Here is a 21543-nt window from a genome sequence, read left to right on the forward strand (position 1 = left end):
TATATGGCTGAGATGTCCTGGCTAGTTTTAGCTTGTGCTGTCTTAACGCTGGAAACATCCTCTTGTAGCCCCTTAAGTATACTGCTCACCTGAGCCATCTCTAGCATTGTTTTTTCCAAAGTTGCCTGAAGTCCTGTTAGAGCATCTGTTGTAGGGCTGGGGACGCCGGCCGTGTTGGATCCCGTCTTGGGTGTAGCGCCACTAGCCATGCTAGCATAGTTTATCCCTTGCTTAACTGTTCTATTCTTCGTAGAAGATGCCATGAGGGGATAAAATAAACGCGAAATAGACACGCCTAAGCACTCGAACTTTGCTATACTTTACACGTCGTTTTAACACAAAATGTGGGCTAAAACTATCGAATAAGCATGAAAATTAGGAGATTTTGTCGGGAGGAAAGCTCTAGGCAACCATCACCCTCAGCGGTCCCACGTGACTCCAATCACAACACATTATAACGGCATCCATATGATTATAAACAGTCAGCAGGTACATGTTTAGATTATTAGGAGGACACCAGGAAAACACCTTGAAAAAAACAGATACGTCATCATCATGACGTGTACCGTCACGCCTCCTTTGAAGCCGCAGTGACGGCTTTCTGTGTGAATGACACTCTGGTTCGTCAATTACGCCGAAGCTGCTCGGTTCTGTGTGAACAACCAACGGCAGAGAATTGGCGAACCACCGCTGCGACGATAATGCAGCGTCTCTGCATGATTTCAGAGCTTCCCCGCTGGACACCCATTTCTCGCAACTTTTCTGAGATCTCATGATATTTCACTCCATTCATAAACATGTCATTAATTAGAGACACGTATGGCTCGAGTGAGGCCATTAGAACGTGGGACTCCAGTGGTCTACTGGGACTGGACCATAGACTGTATATAGTCAATGGACTGGACCGTGGGACTTTTGGCGCTCAGACTGGTGTGTTGTTACTCACCATGGATACCGAGCGACTATACATTGTGCATGCGCAAAGCGTGGCCACACAGCAAAAATTTACCGTGATAACTACAACCAATATTACCATAACAGCTAGTAATGGTCAAAGGATTTTGGAGCTCTTGACAGAGTAGAGGTTGGCAACATTCACTCTTGTACAATATTAAATCACAGGAGGCACCATAATGTAGTGCTTCATGCAACAGTAATAGGGAGTTTTGGGTTAAATTTGGCTATCAATAATAATTAATGATTATCAGGGATAATTATTAATTCTGATTACTAATAAGATCCAATTTACATTAGATCACCTTGGGGCACCACCCTTGAAGAAGGGAAAATATAGCCAATTCACCAAATCAGTCTCAGAAAAGGTACTAAACTGTTTGTAACTCTGATTAATAATTAACTTGATAACTACTACCAATATTACCATAACAGCTAGTAATGGTCGAAGGATTTTGGAGCTCTTGACAGAGTAGAGGTTGGCAACATTCACTCTTGTACAATATTAAATAGACAACATGTGGGTTAAAAAGTCTTTTATTCAACACAAAGACGAAAACACACTAACTAACATGTACTATATACAGGTGTGTGTGTGTGTGTATGTGTATGTGTGTGTGTGTGAGTGTGTGTCTGGCAGAACAAAGAAACAATGGTGGTCACTGATATCACATGTGGGTGTGATATGCTCCAGGCTCAAGAAATGTGTGTGTGTGTGTGTTTGTGTGTGTGTGTGTGTGTGTGTGTGTGTGTGTGTGTGTGTGTGTGTGATGGGATGCCAGGCTATAGAAGATGGTTAGTTGCATGCAAAGACCCTGAGTCTGTGTGAAGCATCATTCGACTAACAGCGAATTAGCCATCTAGGAAAGCAAACTACCAATTACCTGACCTGAGATCACAATAACACTCAAACAGTGGACACACATAACTTGAACACATATGCATTACATCAACCAGAGTTTAAAGTCCTGTGCTTAGCCGTGCTATGCTATGCTATCTAAGCCCAGTTCAAAGTTACCAGTCTTTGAAGAAAAGGTGCTGGTGGTTGCAGGAGAACGTTGGGATTCCAGTGTTGAATGCTGTTCTTGCTGTGCAAGGACTGATGAAAGTCGGCAGAGGAGGAAACGGTTCGCTCCTTTCCTTTGCAAGGATAGCAGCTCAGTGCTAACTTGCTTGGTGTTCCTCAGATTGTGAAGTTAGCTGGTAAGCTTTGCGTTGCAGCTGCTGGTGCTAACTGATCAGAAATACTGGCAGGACCTCGTGTCGCTGCAGTGAGGAGAAGTTCTTTTGCCCTGCTGCAAATGCAGCTTGCAGCTCTCCACAGCTGTTAGGCCCAGAAGAAAAAATCTTGAGGGCAGGCAGCCCCGTTGGGGGGAGATGTAGAGGAGCCCTTGAGGATAAGAGAGGCTTGAGGAGAAGAGAGAGAACAAAGGAAGGCGCTGGAGTTTTGACTCTCTGATCAGAGGGGGGTCTGTCACCCTGACCAATAGTAGCTCAAAGCTGAATTTTGCACCTAGGTGTGAAGAAAGGGGAATTCTGAGACACTGAGTTCAGTTCAGAGTCCATTTTGAAATCCACAATGAATGACTTCATCTGTGGGTCCCAACAGCTGAAAATAGCAAAACAAACACCAGTTTTCAATGTTTGGTGCATACAGAAAAACGAAATATTGACTCGTTTTTTCATTTTTCGTTTGCCACATTAAATGGAATAATTGAATGATCAGATGATACACGGACCCAGAACAGTGACAGTGAATTTAGGCATAAAAAAATAAGTTACAATTAAAACAAAACATGAACTACCAAAGAAACACTGGCATTTGAAACATTTGTATCTGAAAAAGTTGTATTAGCAGTGAAGCAAATTTTTGGCACTGAAAAAAATTACAGTAAAAAGTGAAACTATTATTCTCATTTTATTTGGATATTTGGATATTGATGTGTTTTTCAATGACAATCTTCCAATCTTTCCTTCATGTCTGTCTTTTTTCAGTGTCACTGATTTTCAGTGTCAACTTTCTGTTGCTGTTTTGGTGTAGAGAGGAGGGTTCTGATGAGAGGGGCAAGAACAGTGTGCTTTGCATACCTGCACACTAATGAGGCCAACTCCTCCGACTGAGTTTTACAGTTACGGAGCCGACACAGTTCTGACATGAGCACACACCTAGCACACAGTTTCCACGAGTTTACCTTAAATTTCCAAACCACAGGTATGTTAAGTCTATTTCTCTCTGCTGTTATTTTTTCACAAAAGTTAATTTTTAATTGACGTTATTCTAGTCAGGCGGTCCTGCTGGTCCAAGTTCTGTTCTAGTGTCAGCTATCACAGCTAACTTTTGCTAATGACTGCTAACATAGCATAGCTAACTTCAGGATATATGTGATAAACAACGGCAGAAAGAAACAGACTTAATGTATACATACTGATGACGACTTTGACTGTTATCTTCAGGACATTAAAGAAAATGCAGTGAGTCTGTGGTACCACAATCACACTGATTGCACACCGATGGCTTTCATGAATACATCTGAAACTAACTAGCACCCACAGTTTTTATCTCAAAGCTAGGCCCTGACATGAGACTAAAACTGTCAACTGTTATCTCTGGTAATGTCAGTTTTCGGCATTTTTTGAGCTTTAGTTTTGCGGGTAAACACACAGAGATACTCTTCACCATCAGAGTATCTCTGGGCTCGTTAGGTAGAGCCCACTGGCCGGGATGGTGGACCAGCGACAGGGCAGCTAGACAGCAGTCCACCTATCTACCTAACGAGCCCAGAGACACTGCAGCTGCGATAGCCACATTGGAGGGGCATGTTTAGGCTCACAGTGCGCTGCATCGGCTCCACTGCTGGTTGTTTGTTTTAAACAACCATCTAAACAACCGTGAGAAAAACACAAGCACAACCCATTAACACCAGATGCCTGGTGCGCCTCTGAACATACAGTTAGGAAATAGATAGCCAATTCTTGTCTCTTTTTGTAGTCTGACTAAACAGTCAATTCATTGCGGCTCACTGTCTCTGGTTGTACTGTACAATGGACTACCAGGTCCCCCAGGGGGTGTGGACACAGGAGAACAGCCAAGAACAGGCACTCAGTCGGGGATGTGGGTCCCACTGATCTCCCTCCCTCTCGTCCAATGGACTACCATGGCCACGAAAATCTCTGGCAGTGTATCCGACATGTTATCATTTCCTAACTCTATGTTCAGTGGCTGTCTGGTGTTAGTTGGTTGTGCTTGTGCTTTCTCATGGTTGTTTAAAACAAGCAGCCAGCTGATGTAGCGGACTGTGAAGTTACCCCAGTAAACATGGCTGTTGCAGCTGCAGTGTCCCTGGGCTCGTTGGGTAGAGCGAACAGGCCGAGTGGTGGAGCTACCGCAGGGTAGCCCAAGCACAGAGACACTCTGAAGAGAAGCTCCAGAGGATGAGTGTTCCCGACAGGGGCAGCAGAAGGCCGGGAGAGGCTGAGAGAACATGAGTAGGATCCAGAATGATGCTGACATTAGCTATTGTAGTTGACAATAGCTAACGTCAGCTGTGATAGCTCATAGATGGCTGACATTAGCTGACGTCAAACTTTGTTCCAGCAGAGCTCTGGCAGACAGGAATAACAAGTTTGTTTTAAGTGATAAAACAACAGCAGATACTTGCTGTTGGGAGTTTCATAGGTCAGGGCGGACCCCTAGTCCACATGAGTGACATTTCCTCATTAGTATGCAGATATGCAAATCATACTCTCCTTGCCCCTCCTATCAGACCACTCCTCTCCACTCCAATACAGTCACAAAAGTTGACATGAAAAAATCAGTGACACTGTAAAAATACTGACATCATAAAAAATCCTGTCACTGAAAAAAGGCAGACAAAGGCAGACAATGAAGGAAACTTATACCAGATGCTGTTGTATTAACTGATGAGAAGTCACTGGAAACCATTTTATCACATAGTCTTGTAGTTAACAGTCAGGCAACTGCTCCGTGGATTCAGGTCCTCTGGGATTTATCGTGTGTCTCTAGTTTGGTGGTAATTTTATTAAATGCAAGAGAGTTTAAAAATAACAAGTGAAACATCCAAGGCTATAAAGCAGGTCTGTATTATACACAGGAGTTACATGTGTTAAAATTCACGTTTCATATCTCTAAACAACTACATAACAGCAAAGAAAGGATCATCAGGGGTCCACAGCTAATTTTTCCTGAAGCCCCCTTAGTGGGTTATTCTTTAAGTTATGTAATAGAATATTGCCATTAGATGTTTGATTGGAGTATTTTCGTTTTTACTCTCTTTTTTTATCCAATATTTCCTGGACTAAACCAGGGAACTTATTTTAACTTCAGTGTATATTTTATTTAGGTAAAGTTCATTTATAATACTGATGCATTAAGCAGTTTGGCATATTTGGGTACACAACAAGGGGCTACAGATGCAGCCCCCTAAAACTTCCCATTCCTCCGTGAGGGGGCCCTAACTGATCTGTGAAGGGTCCCTGCGGGAACCTGAGGTCCTTAGCCCTTTTCACACGGAGACTCTGCAACTTATATGAGGAAAAAAATACTGCATCAATACGTGGAAACGTGGTACCTGTCTGTCCTACCGACTCTTCATCACATTTCTGTCCGAAAAACAGCGTCTGTCTCCGGCAAAAAACTTAAACTCACCATGTGTTTGTCTCCTTCCACTATTGTGTTGTTGTAGTTACTTTGTCTGCTGTTTACTGATGGTGATTATGTAATTATGTAATTTAGAGCGAAAAATGTAACTTTGTCACTTTCCAGGATGCATGGTGGATCAGGATCTCAATCACAACACATTATAACTGCAGCCATATGATTATAAACAGTTGGCAGGTAGATTAACAGGTGGAGACCGGGGGAAAAACGTTGAAAAAACCACACAGATGTCAACATCATGATGTGTACCGTCACGCCTCTTTTGGATCCGCAGCGCCGGTGTGCTGTATCAATTGACACACTGGTGCGGCTTTACGCCGGAGCTGCTTGGTTCTGTGTGAACATACAAATGCGGAGATAATGCAGAGTCTCTGTGTGAAAAGGGCTAAAGACAGCGATGAGGAGAATCAGTGCATGATTCCCGCACTGAAAGGGCAGTGTGAATGGGGATGAGATACCCAATGATGACGTAGTGAATGCGGGGGCGAATCGTAATGCCCCTTGGCCATGTGTGGAAACCAGTTGCAATGTTTTATCTATCCACCAGGAGGAGCAGTGTTGATGGAAGCTGAAGCATTACTTCAGCATGAAATCAGCTGTTCTTAATGTATCATAGGCATAGGCAGTATTTGACGTGTGTGAGAGAGTGTGATTCCCACACAGAGCATATTAATGATTATTAGGATACCATATCATGAGGTCATAAATGTTATGCATTGTTAACAATTCTGCATGAAAGTGAAAGTAACATGGCTGGGAAATTAATTATACTATTATTGACACTCGTCTGAGCGGCTGACTTCATCTGCAGACAAAACAACAAGAGCTGAAAAAGTTGGGTTTTTTTTGTTTGTTATTGTAGTTATATAGATGTAATTTCTGATGCTGTTAGATTACTGTTAGACCACCCCACCAGGTGCAACTTTTTTTGCCTCAGTGAAAATGTTGTTTTTGAAAGGCTAAATGCCAACAAATATCGACTGAAGCAGAATCGATACAATACAGAATAGACTCGGATGAGGATGGAATTATTACCGTCTATGAGTGCCGACCAGCAGGATGCAAGCATGCTTAACCCCTGTTACTGTAAGCGTGTTAATGTTAATGATGTAATTTCTTTATCAGTAACATCACAATGGACAGACTACAAAAACAACAACCATAATGTGTCACAAGACAGAAAAGGTGACATGTCAGAAATATATATACCTGGCGATTCAGTTACATAGTTGTATATGTCAGGATATGATACCTCCGGCCACTTGGTGGGGTTGTTCGTCCACTTTGATGGTAGACTGAAAGGACACACATCAACCCCCATTTCTGTAATTTTTTCTATGTAACAACGCCGGTCGTTGATCAGCAACCACATGATACAATTACTTGCCTGACTGGCCATAGTATTTTGGATCCTATTATCTTAAAAAGTACCTTATTTTATGCTGTTAAATTAGTAAAGCTGTCACTTAAACAACCATTAGCCAATTGGGACACACGCCTGAAAAACCACACCCACATGAGAGGTTTGTGCCAGAATGGCAAGCAAAGAGTCAGGGAGTGCAAAGCAGAAAGCTGCGCAACCACAAAGCTGCAAATGAGAACATAGGTCTGATAATCGAGAAAGATGCAGAGTCAACAAAAGGACATGCTATCAAAGAGCAATAGTTTTAAAATTATGCAAATTATTTGTTTCCAAGCTTTTTCTTTTGAGATGACTTTTTTTTGCTTTGAGATTTATTTTCTCTCAAATTCTTATTTTTATCTGATATTGAATACATTTTATTTCATTCTTTCTGGCATATATCTAATTCCATAGGTATCACTACAATTGTGTTAGCATATGCAAATAAACAATGTTCTCTCCATGTTGCCTGCACCCATAGACCCCTACTTTTATGTCGGTAAAAGTCCACCAGAGCATGTCACCTGGTGGCCTACAGGGCTTTTGTATCAACTACGGATATTTTTGTCCAGCAATTCCTACTGTAAGCATGCATCCATAGACACAAAGAGCATAGACAGATCTCAAGAGGTAGAACCGTTGCGCGTGCTCTCTCTTGAGTCGCACAAGGGGCATCTTGCCACACCCAGATCAAACTGTCTAAACTTGGCATGGCTAAAAAAATATACACCAAAAATCTGTGGCGGGGAATCGATTGGGAACCGGCTGGAAGTCGGCTGGCAGCCAAAAGGCCTTTTGTTGACAGGGGAAAATCGAGGTGGCTGCAATTGTAAAACCAGCCTTGTTGCTGACCCATGAAGCACATCTCTGATTTATTCAGGGTTTTAATTAGGTCTGCTGTTGTGCTCATTGACAACCAATTTCCATGGTTGGAAAACCAAGTGACCAATTAAATATTTGGATTAAGAACTGAGATATCATCTTCCTACTGTACATTGCTAGCTAGCTACAGACATGAAAAAAATGGCAACAGGAAAATGGCTACAAAGTGGTTTATGGTATTGATGCATGAGTACAAGTTGTTGACTTCAGGAAATATAGCCCCTATTGGGTCATTCTGACCAAAGGCACACAATAGACAATGAACCTGGAGGAAAAGAGTCATTAGACATCAGAATAGCACTCAGTAGAGCATTACTGATTGTATTCAAGGAGCCCAACAGTCCCTTTTGATACAATCAAGCCTAATCCAATATCAGACTCAATAGCCCTGTATCACTCTAAATGTTAAACCACCCATATGTATGCATATGCATCACAGATACCAGCCTAAATATGCCTGATTCTTTTCATCAACATCCATGCATTACCTGAGAAATTAATGAAAATGTTGTCGCATTCAGAACAAGAAAATTGACTGCAAATGTCTCAACATTGAGGCAGCACCGTATTCCTTCGTCACTGTGCCTCTCATGTCTCTTTCTCTTTCTCTACTTAAATCAGAGTGTTGACTCATCAGATGACGAGACTCTGCACATAGACACAGAGGCCAAGCCTGAGGTCAAAAGCCGCAACTCCAAGGTGAAGAAAAAGAGCGGCACCGCTGCAGGGATTCTTGACCTGCTGCAGGCCAGCAAGCAAGTGGGTGGGATCGACTACAGCACCAACAGGTAGACTCACCCTCCCGATGTCATTACGTTCTGTTTCTTCACTCTATTTTCTTCAACACCAGTGGAACCTTTACATCTAAACACACTCAGGTTAGACTACATGATCAGCATTACTCTCTTAATGGCTCCCACGGGACCTTTTGTCCTTTCTGTAAATTCATTTGAGGTTTCCTTAATGAGGCAAGCCACTGACAAACAAATGGTCTGCTCAACGATGAGATAATTGGATGAAAAAGTTGAATTCTATAACTTTGCTTCGAGCTGAAAAATCAACTAGTGACTGGAGCAACAATTTATGCAGATTCTGTCAGCAGTTTGTGTTAAGTCAATGTTTGTTTCATTCCACCTTAATCGATCAAATGCTGCGTGGCTCCAGGCTCTTCCTTTTGCCTCGTACTGTTTACTGTTTAGTTCAACTCTTGATGGTCTGTTTCCACCTCACTGAAAGCTACAAACAAGCAGTGAAAGAAAGAAGGAAACATTGGCTGGAATATCTTAATTTCTCTAATTGTTCTGGTGCTTTGAAGAACGATTTGTTCGCTCGTAGCAGTGTTTGATAGTCACTTTGTTGCAGCTCAGCAGTTAAAAAATTAAAAGGAGTATATGTATTTTCTTACCTGCTTCTAAAGTAATCACAGATCCTAGGAGCATATTTAGTTTGGATAGTTTTACTTTGATCCTCCAGATTCAGTGTTTAATATTTTGTAGTCAAATGTCAAATGATAATGAGGCTTAATAGCACAACTAGTGATATTTACATAGACTTTAAAGTCTTTTTCAATTATTTCTCTCAGTCTCTCTTCACTCCTGCCAGCATGTCGACTGCTGTGTAATGGCTGTGTTGTTGTGTATTTTTTATTGACGTACTTACAGTCAGCCACCTGCATCTCCCAGCACACAGGAGGCCATTCAGGGCATGCTGTCCATGGCCAACCTGTCGTCTTCAGACAGCTTGCAGCAGCCGTGGAGCAACAGCCAGTCCAAAAACAATAGCCAGTCGAAGAGCAACTCGCACAGCACGCAGGCAGGCAAGAAGGCCAGTGGAGGAGCCGGCGGCAGCGGCAACAACAACAGCAAGCGGCCAACCAAGCGGCTCCCGAAGAAACCCAGGAAAAGCAGCAGTATTGAGAGTCTGGACTATGATGACGAACAGGATCACATGGACGCATGTTTCAAGGACTCAGATTATGGTAAGCCTACACATTCTTCTTGTTCCTGCTTTATTTTAATTTTAAAAAAGATGACTGGGACTCATTGGGAACAGCCCAATGTTTCAGGGTTATTTTTGAGCAAACAAATGGGAGAATAATTATCTGCCATTCCTGATTCTCCCTACTGCTAACAGGTGCGGTTAAAAAAAGATTGACCCCTAATGGATCGACATAGGGGTCCCTAATTCTAAAAGTGGCCTGGGACATTTCATTAGGAGTAGATGATAGGGTTTATGTTTATTTTTCATGCTTCCTCTCCAAAGCTGCCCTTTCGTGTTCCTCCATTTTGTGATCTTTTTCCACTGAAATGTTTTCCTTGTGACCCCCATCCAAACACAGCTGTCTGGCCCCTCCCAGCTTGTTAATAAGCCATTAACACTAGTTCCGAATTGTTATTTGACATGCTTTTTGTACTTCTAATTAATGTCTACTTAGTTGTTTGTAGCACGAACATTCTCATTTGGAAATCTTCAGGCTTGCCTGAAGCTTTTCTCACACATTGGCACTCTTCCTTTTCTGTAAACAGGGCATTTTTGATCTTGATCATCCAATTATCAGATATTAAAATGTCTAGATTGGAATGGTTGTGCTGTGAGCAGGCAGAGAGAAGGCGGGACAAAACAGCTGTCTCACAGCTGTCTGGCATGCTGTCTCTGGAAATTTCGACCATTTTAGATGCACGGGAAGTAAAAAAAAGTGCACTCAAGTCACATTGTAGCTTCAATATGTGATAATAATGGCTGGTACGGTTTAATTTTCCTACATGCATGCCATGTTAGTAATTTTAATCTGTTACATCTTTTGATTTTAGTTTACCCCTCGTTGGAGTCAGAAGAGGATAATCCTGTTTTCAAATCCAGATCGAAAAAACGGAAAAGCAGTGACGACACTCCTTACAGCCCGACAGGTAATTACTAATGGAAGTTCAGCACTTTACAGTTTTATGAAGTTAAATTGTTGTAAAACGTTATATTGATGTCATTACAGCTCGTGTAGGACCGTCAGTTCCTCGACAGGAGCGGCCGGCGAGAGACGGAGCCCGAGTGGCCTCCATAGAAACGGGACTGGCAGCAGCCGCAGCAAAGCTTTCTCATCAGGTATGTGGATATTTTTATACAGTAATAGTAACTAATACATGTAGCTATTCCTGTAAGTATTGCTTAACAAAAAATAATGTGCCAATAGGAGGAGCAGCAGAAAACCAAGAAGAAGAAGAAAAGCACCAAAAAGAAGCCAATAGTAATGGAGGAGCCCCTGAAAATCTCTCAGGACAGCAGCTCGCCGGAACACAATCTGGACCCCCAAGATGGCAGCCTGACAGACCACGAGTTCAACACTGGAACAGTGAAGTCGCCGGCAGGGCCCCAACCCATGGCACCGGGAGTTTTTCTCAGCCAGAGGCGACCATCCATGTCCTCCCCAAATAACAGCACCAACTCCACGAGCACCAACAGCAGCAGCATGGCGAAAGGGGATCGCGGGGGGTCAGCAGATGCCAAAGGTGAGCAATGTTAGGCCGGTTGGACTGCTTCTTTTTTAGGTGTAAGAAATATCAGAAAAGCAACATCAATTTAGCTGGAGACCTGTTAGCTCTATGCTAAACAGCATGAATTTTAAAGCCCTGATGTATAGAAGTTCTAGCCATGCTGCTGAATTGTTATCACTTTGGTGATCCCCTGAATTGTCATCTCGTTGAAATTTCTTACTTTGTTTATCACCAAATACCTGCAAAATAATGGCATCCCCATTAGCCTCAGTTGCACTTTGTGTTTAGTACTAATTAGCAAATATTAGCATGCTGACATTAGCTTTTAGCTCAAAGCACCACTGTGCCTAAGTACAGCCTCACAGACAATAGCATGGCTGGAAGCATTAGTTTTGTTATCTGATAAAGCATCTTTAAAATATAATTGAACATTTTAAAAAGTAGTAGAGCTAATTTCTCAGTAAGTTTCTTGGAAAGAATTGTGTTGAATTGGTACGCTTACTATTAATTGATTCTAAATAACTGCTTGCACATCCTCAAGCAGTATAGTCTTTAAGTCAGTGCAGAGCAGGTCCGTGGAAACTTGTGTACAGGCAAGCATACATTTAAATATATACAGTATATATACACGGAGGATAAAGTTTCAGATCACAGTTCAATTTTGAATTAATATTTATTTGGGTTTAATTGGAGCAGTTTTTTCAAGGAAAGTCATATTTTCCTATAATTGGTACAATATGACACAGTTCTTTTATGACACAGTTCTAGAGGAATCACAATTACAAAGCATAGATCATAAAGTGCTCCTGGAATATGTCATGATTAATTAGTAATTATTAGCAATAAACAGTTTGGTGTGGCAGCTGATGTGAACTAAGTGTATCAATCTTGTCAGACAGTTTCATGAATTGTAGATTTGTGTGTCATGTGTAAATGATTGGTGATGCAGATGGATGCAGTCAAGGCAACTCTTCAGATAAATGCAGTGGAACTCCCTCACCTTGTTTTCAAGGTAGTCTGAGAAAGCCTCTGATAAGGTTTTTGAACCTGAACTAAGTGTGCATGGGACGACCAGGTTGTGTGCCTACTGTAGTTAATGACTTTTTTGTTTTAATATAGGCATTTTCATAAAACAGTGATGATCAAGATCAGTTTCTCTCATCAAAAATGACATGACCTAAAATGACTGACAATTCTATTAAAAGGAACATTAACATATCTGTGAGAATGATCAACCTCTATTGGCAACTGAGACAAACTACAATACAAATTGCTATTATAATTTTTTGGCTTTAAGATAAGAGATTTTCAGGTTTTGTTCTACGACAAAAAAATATCAGTAATTTGTGTCATGATTGAATTATAAAATATGTTTGTGTGTTAAAATAGGCAGTCGCTAACAAGTTGCTAAATGAGACTACAGAGGTTGTCTGGGACAATCACACCTCATTTACTCACTATGCATCTTTATAGGCAGACTTTCATTTCAAACTATTCTAACTCTAACTTGAAGATAAATCAATGTATACTTAAGTGTGTATAGTATAGTGTCGTAGGAGGCTTTGATGACGTTGAAGTCATGTGACTTCAGTGAAGTTTGTTTACAGCCTAACTTTAGCTTTTTACTTCTGGCAATTTCAATTTATGCTTCAAAATCATAAAAGTGACGATGATCTAGCTGAACAAAACATGTGAATATCATAAACTTGTGTTTGCCACCAAGTTATTTTCTGCAATAAAAACTAAGGCAAGGGAACCAGAGCAATAGCCAACAAAAATATCCCTGCAGCACACTATAGTTTGACGTTATCCCACTTATCAACAGTTGGTGGCAATAATGGACCAATGCTCCTACATGAAGGCAGGGAAAAGGAGACTTCTAGCTAGCAAATAGAATGCTGCACTGATGTGGTAATTTTGTTGGCTTAACTGGAAGTGAGCATCACCCTTTGTGGATGGATTTTTCCATTGGCAATGGATTTTGGATTATTGCAAAAAATAAGTTCCTTTAAAAGCACAAGTTTATGACACACAGGCATTTGTATCATTTTTTTGTTTCATAAGGGAGTACAGATTTTATCTATGAAAAAAATTCAGATATAAGTTATAACTGCAGTCGGAGCACTAACACTCTCTATGTTCTGTCTTTTCTTGTTCTTTTCACAGCAAAGCGGCTAAAGAAAGGCATGGCAACAGCCAAACAGAGACTTGGAAAGATTTTAAAGATCCATCGAAATGGAAAGCTCCTCCTGTAGCATGCAGCAGATTGCTGTCGGACTGGGAATTCATGAGCTGGGTCCCATCCCAACCTCACCCCCTGTTCACTAATTAAAGCCAACAATGAAAAAAAAGAAAATCATGCATTTTTCAATTTCTAAGAACATCACTCAAATAGGTTTTTGCCTCTACTCATACTTTATAACTTTCAGATATTAAAGTGTACAGAACCTACTATAAATATTTTTTAAGAGAACATGTCTCATTTTACTACAGCTGTCAGTTTATCAGGGGTTGCTAAAACATGAAGTAGAAGTACATTGCAGTCATTCCAAGATTTTTGAAAGTATCCCTTGCATGTATTCAGTTGCATGTGCGCTTGGGTCAGGGTTTGGGGATTTTACACATTAATTCCTACTATATGGATGCAGCTTATCATTGCCACACTGATGATCGATGGGTTGAAATGGAATCCTTTTTCTCTTTCCCGGCCGAGATTCTGCTTGTTTTGATTTAGGTCAACTCGAGCATTTATCCCTTTCTGTTAACACTTATTTTTGCAGAGCACTATCAGCCATGATATTTATTTAATTGTGTGGAGTCATAGATCGGAAACGTCATGGAACAATTTTAAAGCACAAAGTGTATAAAACAGCAGCAGTGTCAGGATGTTTTAAGGCAAACATAGGACTAACGGAGGCCTGCTGAACAGGATTTGGTGTGCATAGGATTTCTGACACTACGTGGGACCTGTCGCCAATGATAAGCCTCATCCATGTCAGGTCTGCAGTTACATGGGGATACTTTCTCTCTTCTCTTGCTTTCACAGGCAGCACCGACAACTCATCTCTGCATTTTTACAGCTTCACACAGTATATAGAATGTAGCTTGTACATAGCCTTTTAAATTCCTACTTTTTGTATCCTTTCCCCTTAAGGCTTAATTCTAAATTTTTACTGGTTTTGCTAATTATGAATAAATGAATAAAAATATATATATGGATATACAATATAGTCCTAATTTTTGAACTTTTATTTTGTTTTGTTTTTTAATAGCAGAGATTCATTTTTAACTTTCTTTGTTGTGGTCGATTTAAAGGTGTTGCCTGGAAAACAACTGAAGAAATAAAACATTTTATTGTCATATGGCCTTACATACACAAAGCTAGTTGTATTGTGATTCTGTTTGAACAAGAGACGAAGCTTTGAGGAAAAAATTCTATAAAAAGAACAAAAAAAAAAGACTTAAAGTTTCTATGACCAGCCTCTTGTCCGAGTTCTAGTATCCTGAAGGGTTTCGGAATTATTTTACTAGCACCTTGTGAAGTGTTTATGTGTCAGTGATGTAATTTATTAATGTTTGTAGCTTTTTTATACTTGTAAAATTCTTAAAGAGTTTTTTTGTTTTTGAATAATTGTGAAATTACCCTTAGCAGACAATTGTTTCTACCTTGTTTTTTTTTCTGGATGTGTGTGTGTGTTTGGAGGGCATGACAGACATTTTATGCATTAGCATTTTTTTTTATCTCCATCCTGTCTTCACTCAATATCAATGTCATCATGGTCAACATTTCCAATGTGACACGTTATTATTATTATTATAATTATTATCACCATTATTATTATTATCATTATTAATATTATTATTGTTAATATTAAAGCTGTACGCAGCTGCGTTCACGCCTCCATCACATAGTTTTACTTTGGTCAGGATGTTTTGAACACAGTTTAATGTCCTTTACTCCACAGCGACCATGTTTTAGTCACCATGTGTCCACTTCTCAGATAGAGTATGACATGCGCTCCGATCAAAGACAGTGGGACATATTTTCAGGTTTTTATTTGTACAATATATGTGTTGCTTTGTTGTGGTTTATTTTTGTATGTCCGACCAATTAAATGCATCCACTGTGCCAGGACAGTGAATGATACCTGTTGTAGCTGTCTTCCCTTACTGTTATTTACAGTACTAGTAAGTATTTACAATCCTTTTTGACCTGAATCTATATTTTTCTGTATTTAGATGATTCTGTTTGAGATCATGGCTCACTTTTTTAAAGACGACGGCAAATTCCGAGGAACAAACATATTATTGCTGAATGATATGATTGTCAGCCTTGTTTACTTTTGCAATACAGTTACTGTGGAAAACCTACTTTGTAATGTGTTCCTCTCCCACTTTGCAATGTGATGGATTCTGTGGTGACGACTAAACATGTTTTTTCTGCTTCACATTGTCATGCCTCATAGTTGCATCAAGTCTGGTTTCACACTGATCACAAACTGATCTTGCTCAGTTTTTTTTTTATACAACAAATCAGCCTGAGCTTTCAGCTCTTGACTCAGTTTAGGGTCTCGCCTCACAGAGATTTAGCAGCTGCTTTTGCCAAGTCATTAATTAAAACAAGCCAAAGTTAACACCACTAAAAATGTGTTAATGTAAAGTGCTCATAAGTACTCAAGGATGTCTTTTCACCATCCTGAGCAGGTGGTGCAAAGTTTAAATATGACATAAATTCATACAGAATCTGCTCAAAATTATTCCTCCTGTTGACTCTTACTGCCTCACACAGTTGGACTTTGTTCTTAAATCTGTTCTCAGACAGTATTAGTGACAAATTCTTAAGCAACGGCAAGTCAACACCACTAGATGGAGTCCAAAAAGATATAAATGTAACAAAGAATCAACTGAATGCAATATTGTTCAAGCAGTCTGCAAATGCAGGATATAGCTGTTGTGTTTTAGTATGATCTGTATGTTTAGATGATTTTCCTTTAAAGGTTGAAAAGTCAATAAGCTTTCATACATATTATGATTCTGTCTCGAGTTTTTTTGTTAATCTCAATAACATCCAGATTTTATCAGAAATTACAACAAAGAAAATGAAACTAGTTTTTTAAGAGGGGATGTGAACATCAATGAAGAGATTATAAGAAAATTAGTTTCAGCACATTTAAAATTAGTGTTTCCAATATAAATAAGTCAATTAACCCTTACTTGTATAATTAAAGACTGATTACACAAATAGGGAAATTATGTGAAGCCTTCATACATTATGGCACTTGTTTCCTGTTATTTTAATCCTGGCCTAATAACACATCTGGACACAATTGATTTCACAAAAGTAAAATGAGTGCAGATCTTCATGGGAATCTGCATCTCCCCACATTGATGTTTTAATTAATTTCTCAATCAGATCTGTGTGTGTGTGTGTGTGTGTGTGTGTGTGTGTGTGTGTGTGTTTGTGTGTGTGTGTGTGAATGAGATGTGGGGGTGCAGTGAAGCCACGTAGCTGTTGAAAGTTGTGGTCCACACTGGTTAGCATCAAAGTGAGTTGTTATTGTTAGCTAATTGTTAACACAAGAACGCAAAGTGCTCTGACATCAGTAAATGAAACAATCACATAATTTGTCCTCTTAGGATCATTTTCACACACTGACATGAAACAAAGTGGGGAAAAAACCACTGCACAATGACTTACATTCATTTATTATGTGACCTTTTTCAGTGGAATTAAAGATACAGAATCTTGAATTTTAGGAAGCTAAACTACAGGCAAACGTGGGTCAAAATAACTATAGATAGAATAACTTTTGTGAACAAGATTAGTAATCATATCCATTACTTTTTGTATATGTTATTTCCTAATGTAAGCAGTTACTAAGATTATTTGGACAAAATGTGAGTGTAAGTCAGTTTAGTGCAAACAAAAAATCTCATAAAAATCTTCTAATTTTTGTTTATATTGGAAGTCTTAAAGAAAACCTTTATCTATTCAAAATGAGTGAGCAACATGGCCTGGAAAAATAATTCAATCTCTGATGAAATTAGTTTTACCAAAGAAGCTTTTCGAAATGAGGCATGTTGCTACAGAAAAAAAAGTTAGGTTGAATTTTCAAGAATTCTGGCACAGGCAGTTTTTTTCACACGAGAAATAAGATCGGTGACACTGTAATAACCATCATTTCTAAATGGTTCATTTATAGTTAATAAATCTTAAGTTAATAATTATTTCAACATTAAACAATGAAATGTTTTAAAAAACATTTATTGAGCAATTTTAAATGTTTATAAGCATCAGTTGCACATTTATAATGGCCATCCAAGCAAGGGCGTTACTTTGCATTGGAAAGTGGTGGGAACATAAGGGCTCAGATGAAAAAACACAACGGTTTTCAACACATGCAATTTTAGGCAATGTAGTGGGGGAATCATTATGAGGTCAGAGTAGATAATTACAACGGAAAAAAACTTGCATAACGGTGCACCAATGGGGTATAACCTAGGGGCCCAGTTTACGAAAAATACTTATTTATAAAACTCACAACAATGTTGAGTGCACAAGTAACATTCATCATGCACACTTATTTAACATTAGAGAAACAAAGAGTTCACAAGAATTTATAAGTTCAACAACCATGAGTCATTCTAAGCATAACGTCAAAGGTTATCAGTCCAAGAAAAAGACAGTACTGTATATGGCTACATATTTATTTAAAATGAAGCAGTCTCATTTACAGAAAATTCAGCTGCAAGATGTCTAAGAGCAAAAAGGAGACATTACAAACTACTTTAGCAAGTAGTTTTAGGCACCGTTAATTATGGCAAATAAGAAGCAATGATCTTAATATGCTTGTGACCCTTAGGCTGTTCTAGCTAACTAGCTAATCATACCATTTCACGTGTTGTCTGATTTTACAGTATATGCTGATCACATCTATTATCTAATGAACAATAACAATTTTCCTGCACATGCTGTAGGATGTTGCTAAGCTTTAGTATTGTGTGCCGTACATAAGCCAGAACCAGCAGCAGCCAGTTTAACAGCAGGTGCTGATAAAGTGCAAATGGTCCCCTTATTTGTGAACATTTCTTTGTGCAAGCTATTTTCAGGATGTTATTTATGAAAATATCATTGTAATGATGCTGATAGTAACAATATCAGCCATTTTAAAAAGTGGTGGGGAAATGTCCCCAGCCACCCTAATGTAAATGACACCTATGCAGCCAAATAATTGTTTTTAGATGAACTACACAGTATTTATTAACCATTTACAAGGCATTCTAAACATCAGTTGGAACATGAAAATAAACAGTTGCTTAATAAATGGTTTGGAAAGCAATTCATGATTTGTTAACAGTGAAATAACTATTAACTAAAGATAAATTAACAACAGATTTATCATTTATTAATTGTATGCTAATTGTATATTGTTTAAAAAAATATTTTTAAAAAATAGGAGATTAATATGTAGGTATTAGAGCCTCAAAATAAAGAAAATACATTACTTAAAATGTAGAAAAATGCACTACATATCTAATCATCAAAGTTCTAGTCCCTGAACACTTTTTGCCCTCTTTTCTTGGTTCTTTGTCAGCTCCACCCGTGCAGTTGGTCCCCAGGAAAGGGCAAGTGGGATCACAATTTAAATGTCAGTGTATTAAAAACAATGCCTGCAGAGTGTTACAGTCTAACTGCATTCATGGCCATACTGCGCTCACTTAGTAATCACAGATGAAAATGGGCTGCCCTCGCCTGCTTTGAAAACTCTCTGGTCCTGTATGTGTGTTCCAAGTGGTCAAGAGAAACATGCCATATGATAGATGTCTTAATTACACAGGAACGTCAGGCTTTGCCTTTGTGTGATGCAATGATGCAAGTTGCTAAAAGAACTTTGGTGCATTTTTTCATTTCAGACAGCAGTTAAGATTTCACTGTCACTTGGACAGGTGACCTACTGGGATCAAATTTTTCTCCAAAGCTTGGTTTATTTAACTTTCAAAACATACGAGAGTTTTCTAATTCAGGGCTTAAAGATCCATAACAATGCAGATAGAGGAAGCTAAAAGTTAAAAAGTGTTGTCAAACAAAAAACAGTGATGCCTCAGCATAAAAATGAACATCTAACAATTTGAGCAGTGCAAGTAAACGCTGCCTGATTTCAAGACAATTTGTCTTGTGGTGTGTTTCCTTAACCTTTGGCAGGCCTGAAATTCTGGCACTGGAAACCAACACTTCACCATTAATTTTTGATGCCCATCAAGGAAACGACTGTCACGAGTGAAGCGAGAGCTGACCCAAATGAGAATATTATTGATGTGAGCATGATCAAGGCCTCGTTTGGAAGATAGTTTTATTCATTTCCTGGACAGCTGAGGTAGCAACAGCAGTCACAATAGAGCAGACATGATTTTTGCTTCATTTCTATATCAAAAGCACACCAAAGTTTTGTTATGTATTTATTAAAAATGTAGATGTACACCATGGGAAAGAGTGCCTATATATTCTAATATGTCAGAAATATGTTATTTTAAAATATGTGATCATGATCTTATTTGACCAGAATCTCACTTTTTGACATTTGTTTTTCACATAAAAATATCAATAATAGAAATGTGTGATTCCCATAAAAAATGTAAAATTTACATGAACTACAAAGCAGAAATAAAAATCAAGCCTGCATTATGGCTTTGTAATGCTACATTCACCTGATGTTGACATGTTTTTCACAATACACGATACAATATTATAACATAATATGACATATTATATAACATCTTTGCATTAACATTCTTTATAATGACTAGACTTTTGCTCTATATTTTGTTGAGTGTGTACTTGCATTATCCGAAACGTTTCCACAATGTTCTAACCATGGGTGTGGGAAGCATTAAAAAATATGGGTGGGACAATCTAATGTACAATCTAAAGTATGTCCGAAACTGATGGAGGGTCTGGGGGTTCTCTTCCTGAAAACTTTTTAACTGAGCAGATGTCGTTTCCTGTATTCTAAAGTGGAGAGAAAAATTTTAGTCAATGCCCTCTCATTTTCCTTTAAAGTACATACATCTTCCAATCATTTCTACTACTGTAAATAATTAGCAGTCAATGTGTGTGAGCAAATCCAACAAGTTAGATGTACCTTTGTGGTATAGAGATAGACATTTAAATGCCAAGCTTTTATTTTTGGTAAGTTAACAATTACCTGAACAGTTGTGGCAACAGTGTATAACCCGCATTAACTCAGCTGCCTGGCATACAGGCATCAATGACTAGAACGTAACGTGACACACTCGTGTGTATGTGTGTGCATGCTATGTGACGATCTGGGTGCAAGGTTGCAGTAAAAAAGTGTTATGGGATGACTTGATAATGAAGCAATGTCATAGTGCTCTGAAAAGAGCGCCAAGTGGATCGACGGATGCATTTTCGACACGTTAAAGTGATGGAGGTCAAAACTAATTATATTAAAAAGTGGGTCGGACACTTTCCACCCTCATATAATAGCTGTGATGCCTGTGGTTCAAACTCACAGAAAGCCTTCTCTTTATTCAAGGTAACCATGCACTTAATTTTCACACTTCCGTCTTTTGTTTTGTTTTGACTGAGAAACCAGTAGCGCATGGGCGAGCGGTCATAATAAGCTATAAATGCAGTGCATGCCCAAGCCCTTCAATGAAAATAATTGAAAATATTAATCTGGCAGTGTGTTCAATTATACAATACCTTAGTTCTACTGTTTTGGTCTTAAATCCGTGCCTAATCTGTCCCGTTTTGCTTGCGAAAAGCTGGAAAGCTGACAGCTTGTTTCGCGCATGCGCACTGTGACACCGAGTAGTACAGTTACTGCTAGAGGCTGTGTTTACTGTAGATGAGCATTTTGAATGGCAAAAAAGCTGTCAGTGAAGCAGCTTATCTGCCAACGCGCATGCGCAAAACTGACTTGTTTGAATTGTTCAGCGGGAAACTGTCAGTGGTTCATTTCATCGTGTAGCCTGGTCAAAATGAGTGAAAATATTAATTCTATTCAGTCTTTGCGTTCAGTGCCGTTTTCGCGGAGAACTTTTGAGGAAAAGAAAACTATAATTTCAAGTGGACAGCGCGGTAGAAGTGAAACTCATACGGCCCGACCCCCCCTCCCGTC

General features: G+C 39.2%; 1 protein-coding gene across 2 annotated transcripts in view; it reads left to right on the plus strand.

Annotated features, from left to right (window-relative positions):
• Positions 1-15849, plus strand: part of phf2 (PHD finger protein 2) — a 49520-nt gene extending 33671 nt beyond the window's left edge. The window contains exons 17-22 of one of the 2 annotated variants that reach the window (XM_084349372.1): positions 8538-8704; positions 9578-9894; positions 10727-10822; positions 10903-11012; positions 11101-11416; positions 13568-15849. In XM_084349372.1, the coding sequence (XP_084205498.1) occupies positions 8538-8704; positions 9578-9894; positions 10727-10822; positions 10903-11012; positions 11101-11416; positions 13568-13656 (1095 nt within the window). In that variant the 3' untranslated portion in view covers positions 13657-15849. The remainder of the gene's footprint in view (positions 1-8537; positions 8705-9577; positions 9895-10726; positions 10823-10902; positions 11013-11100; positions 11417-13567) is intronic. The other variant, XM_084349371.1, reaches the window with a different exon arrangement.
• The last annotated feature ends 5694 nt before the right edge of the window (positions 15850-21543 follow it).

This window comes from Pagrus pagrus (genome assembly GCF_965226575.1).
Source record: "Pagrus pagrus genome assembly, chromosome: 3".
NCBI classification, from domain to species: domain Eukaryota; kingdom Metazoa; phylum Chordata; class Actinopteri; order Spariformes; family Sparidae; genus Pagrus; species Pagrus pagrus.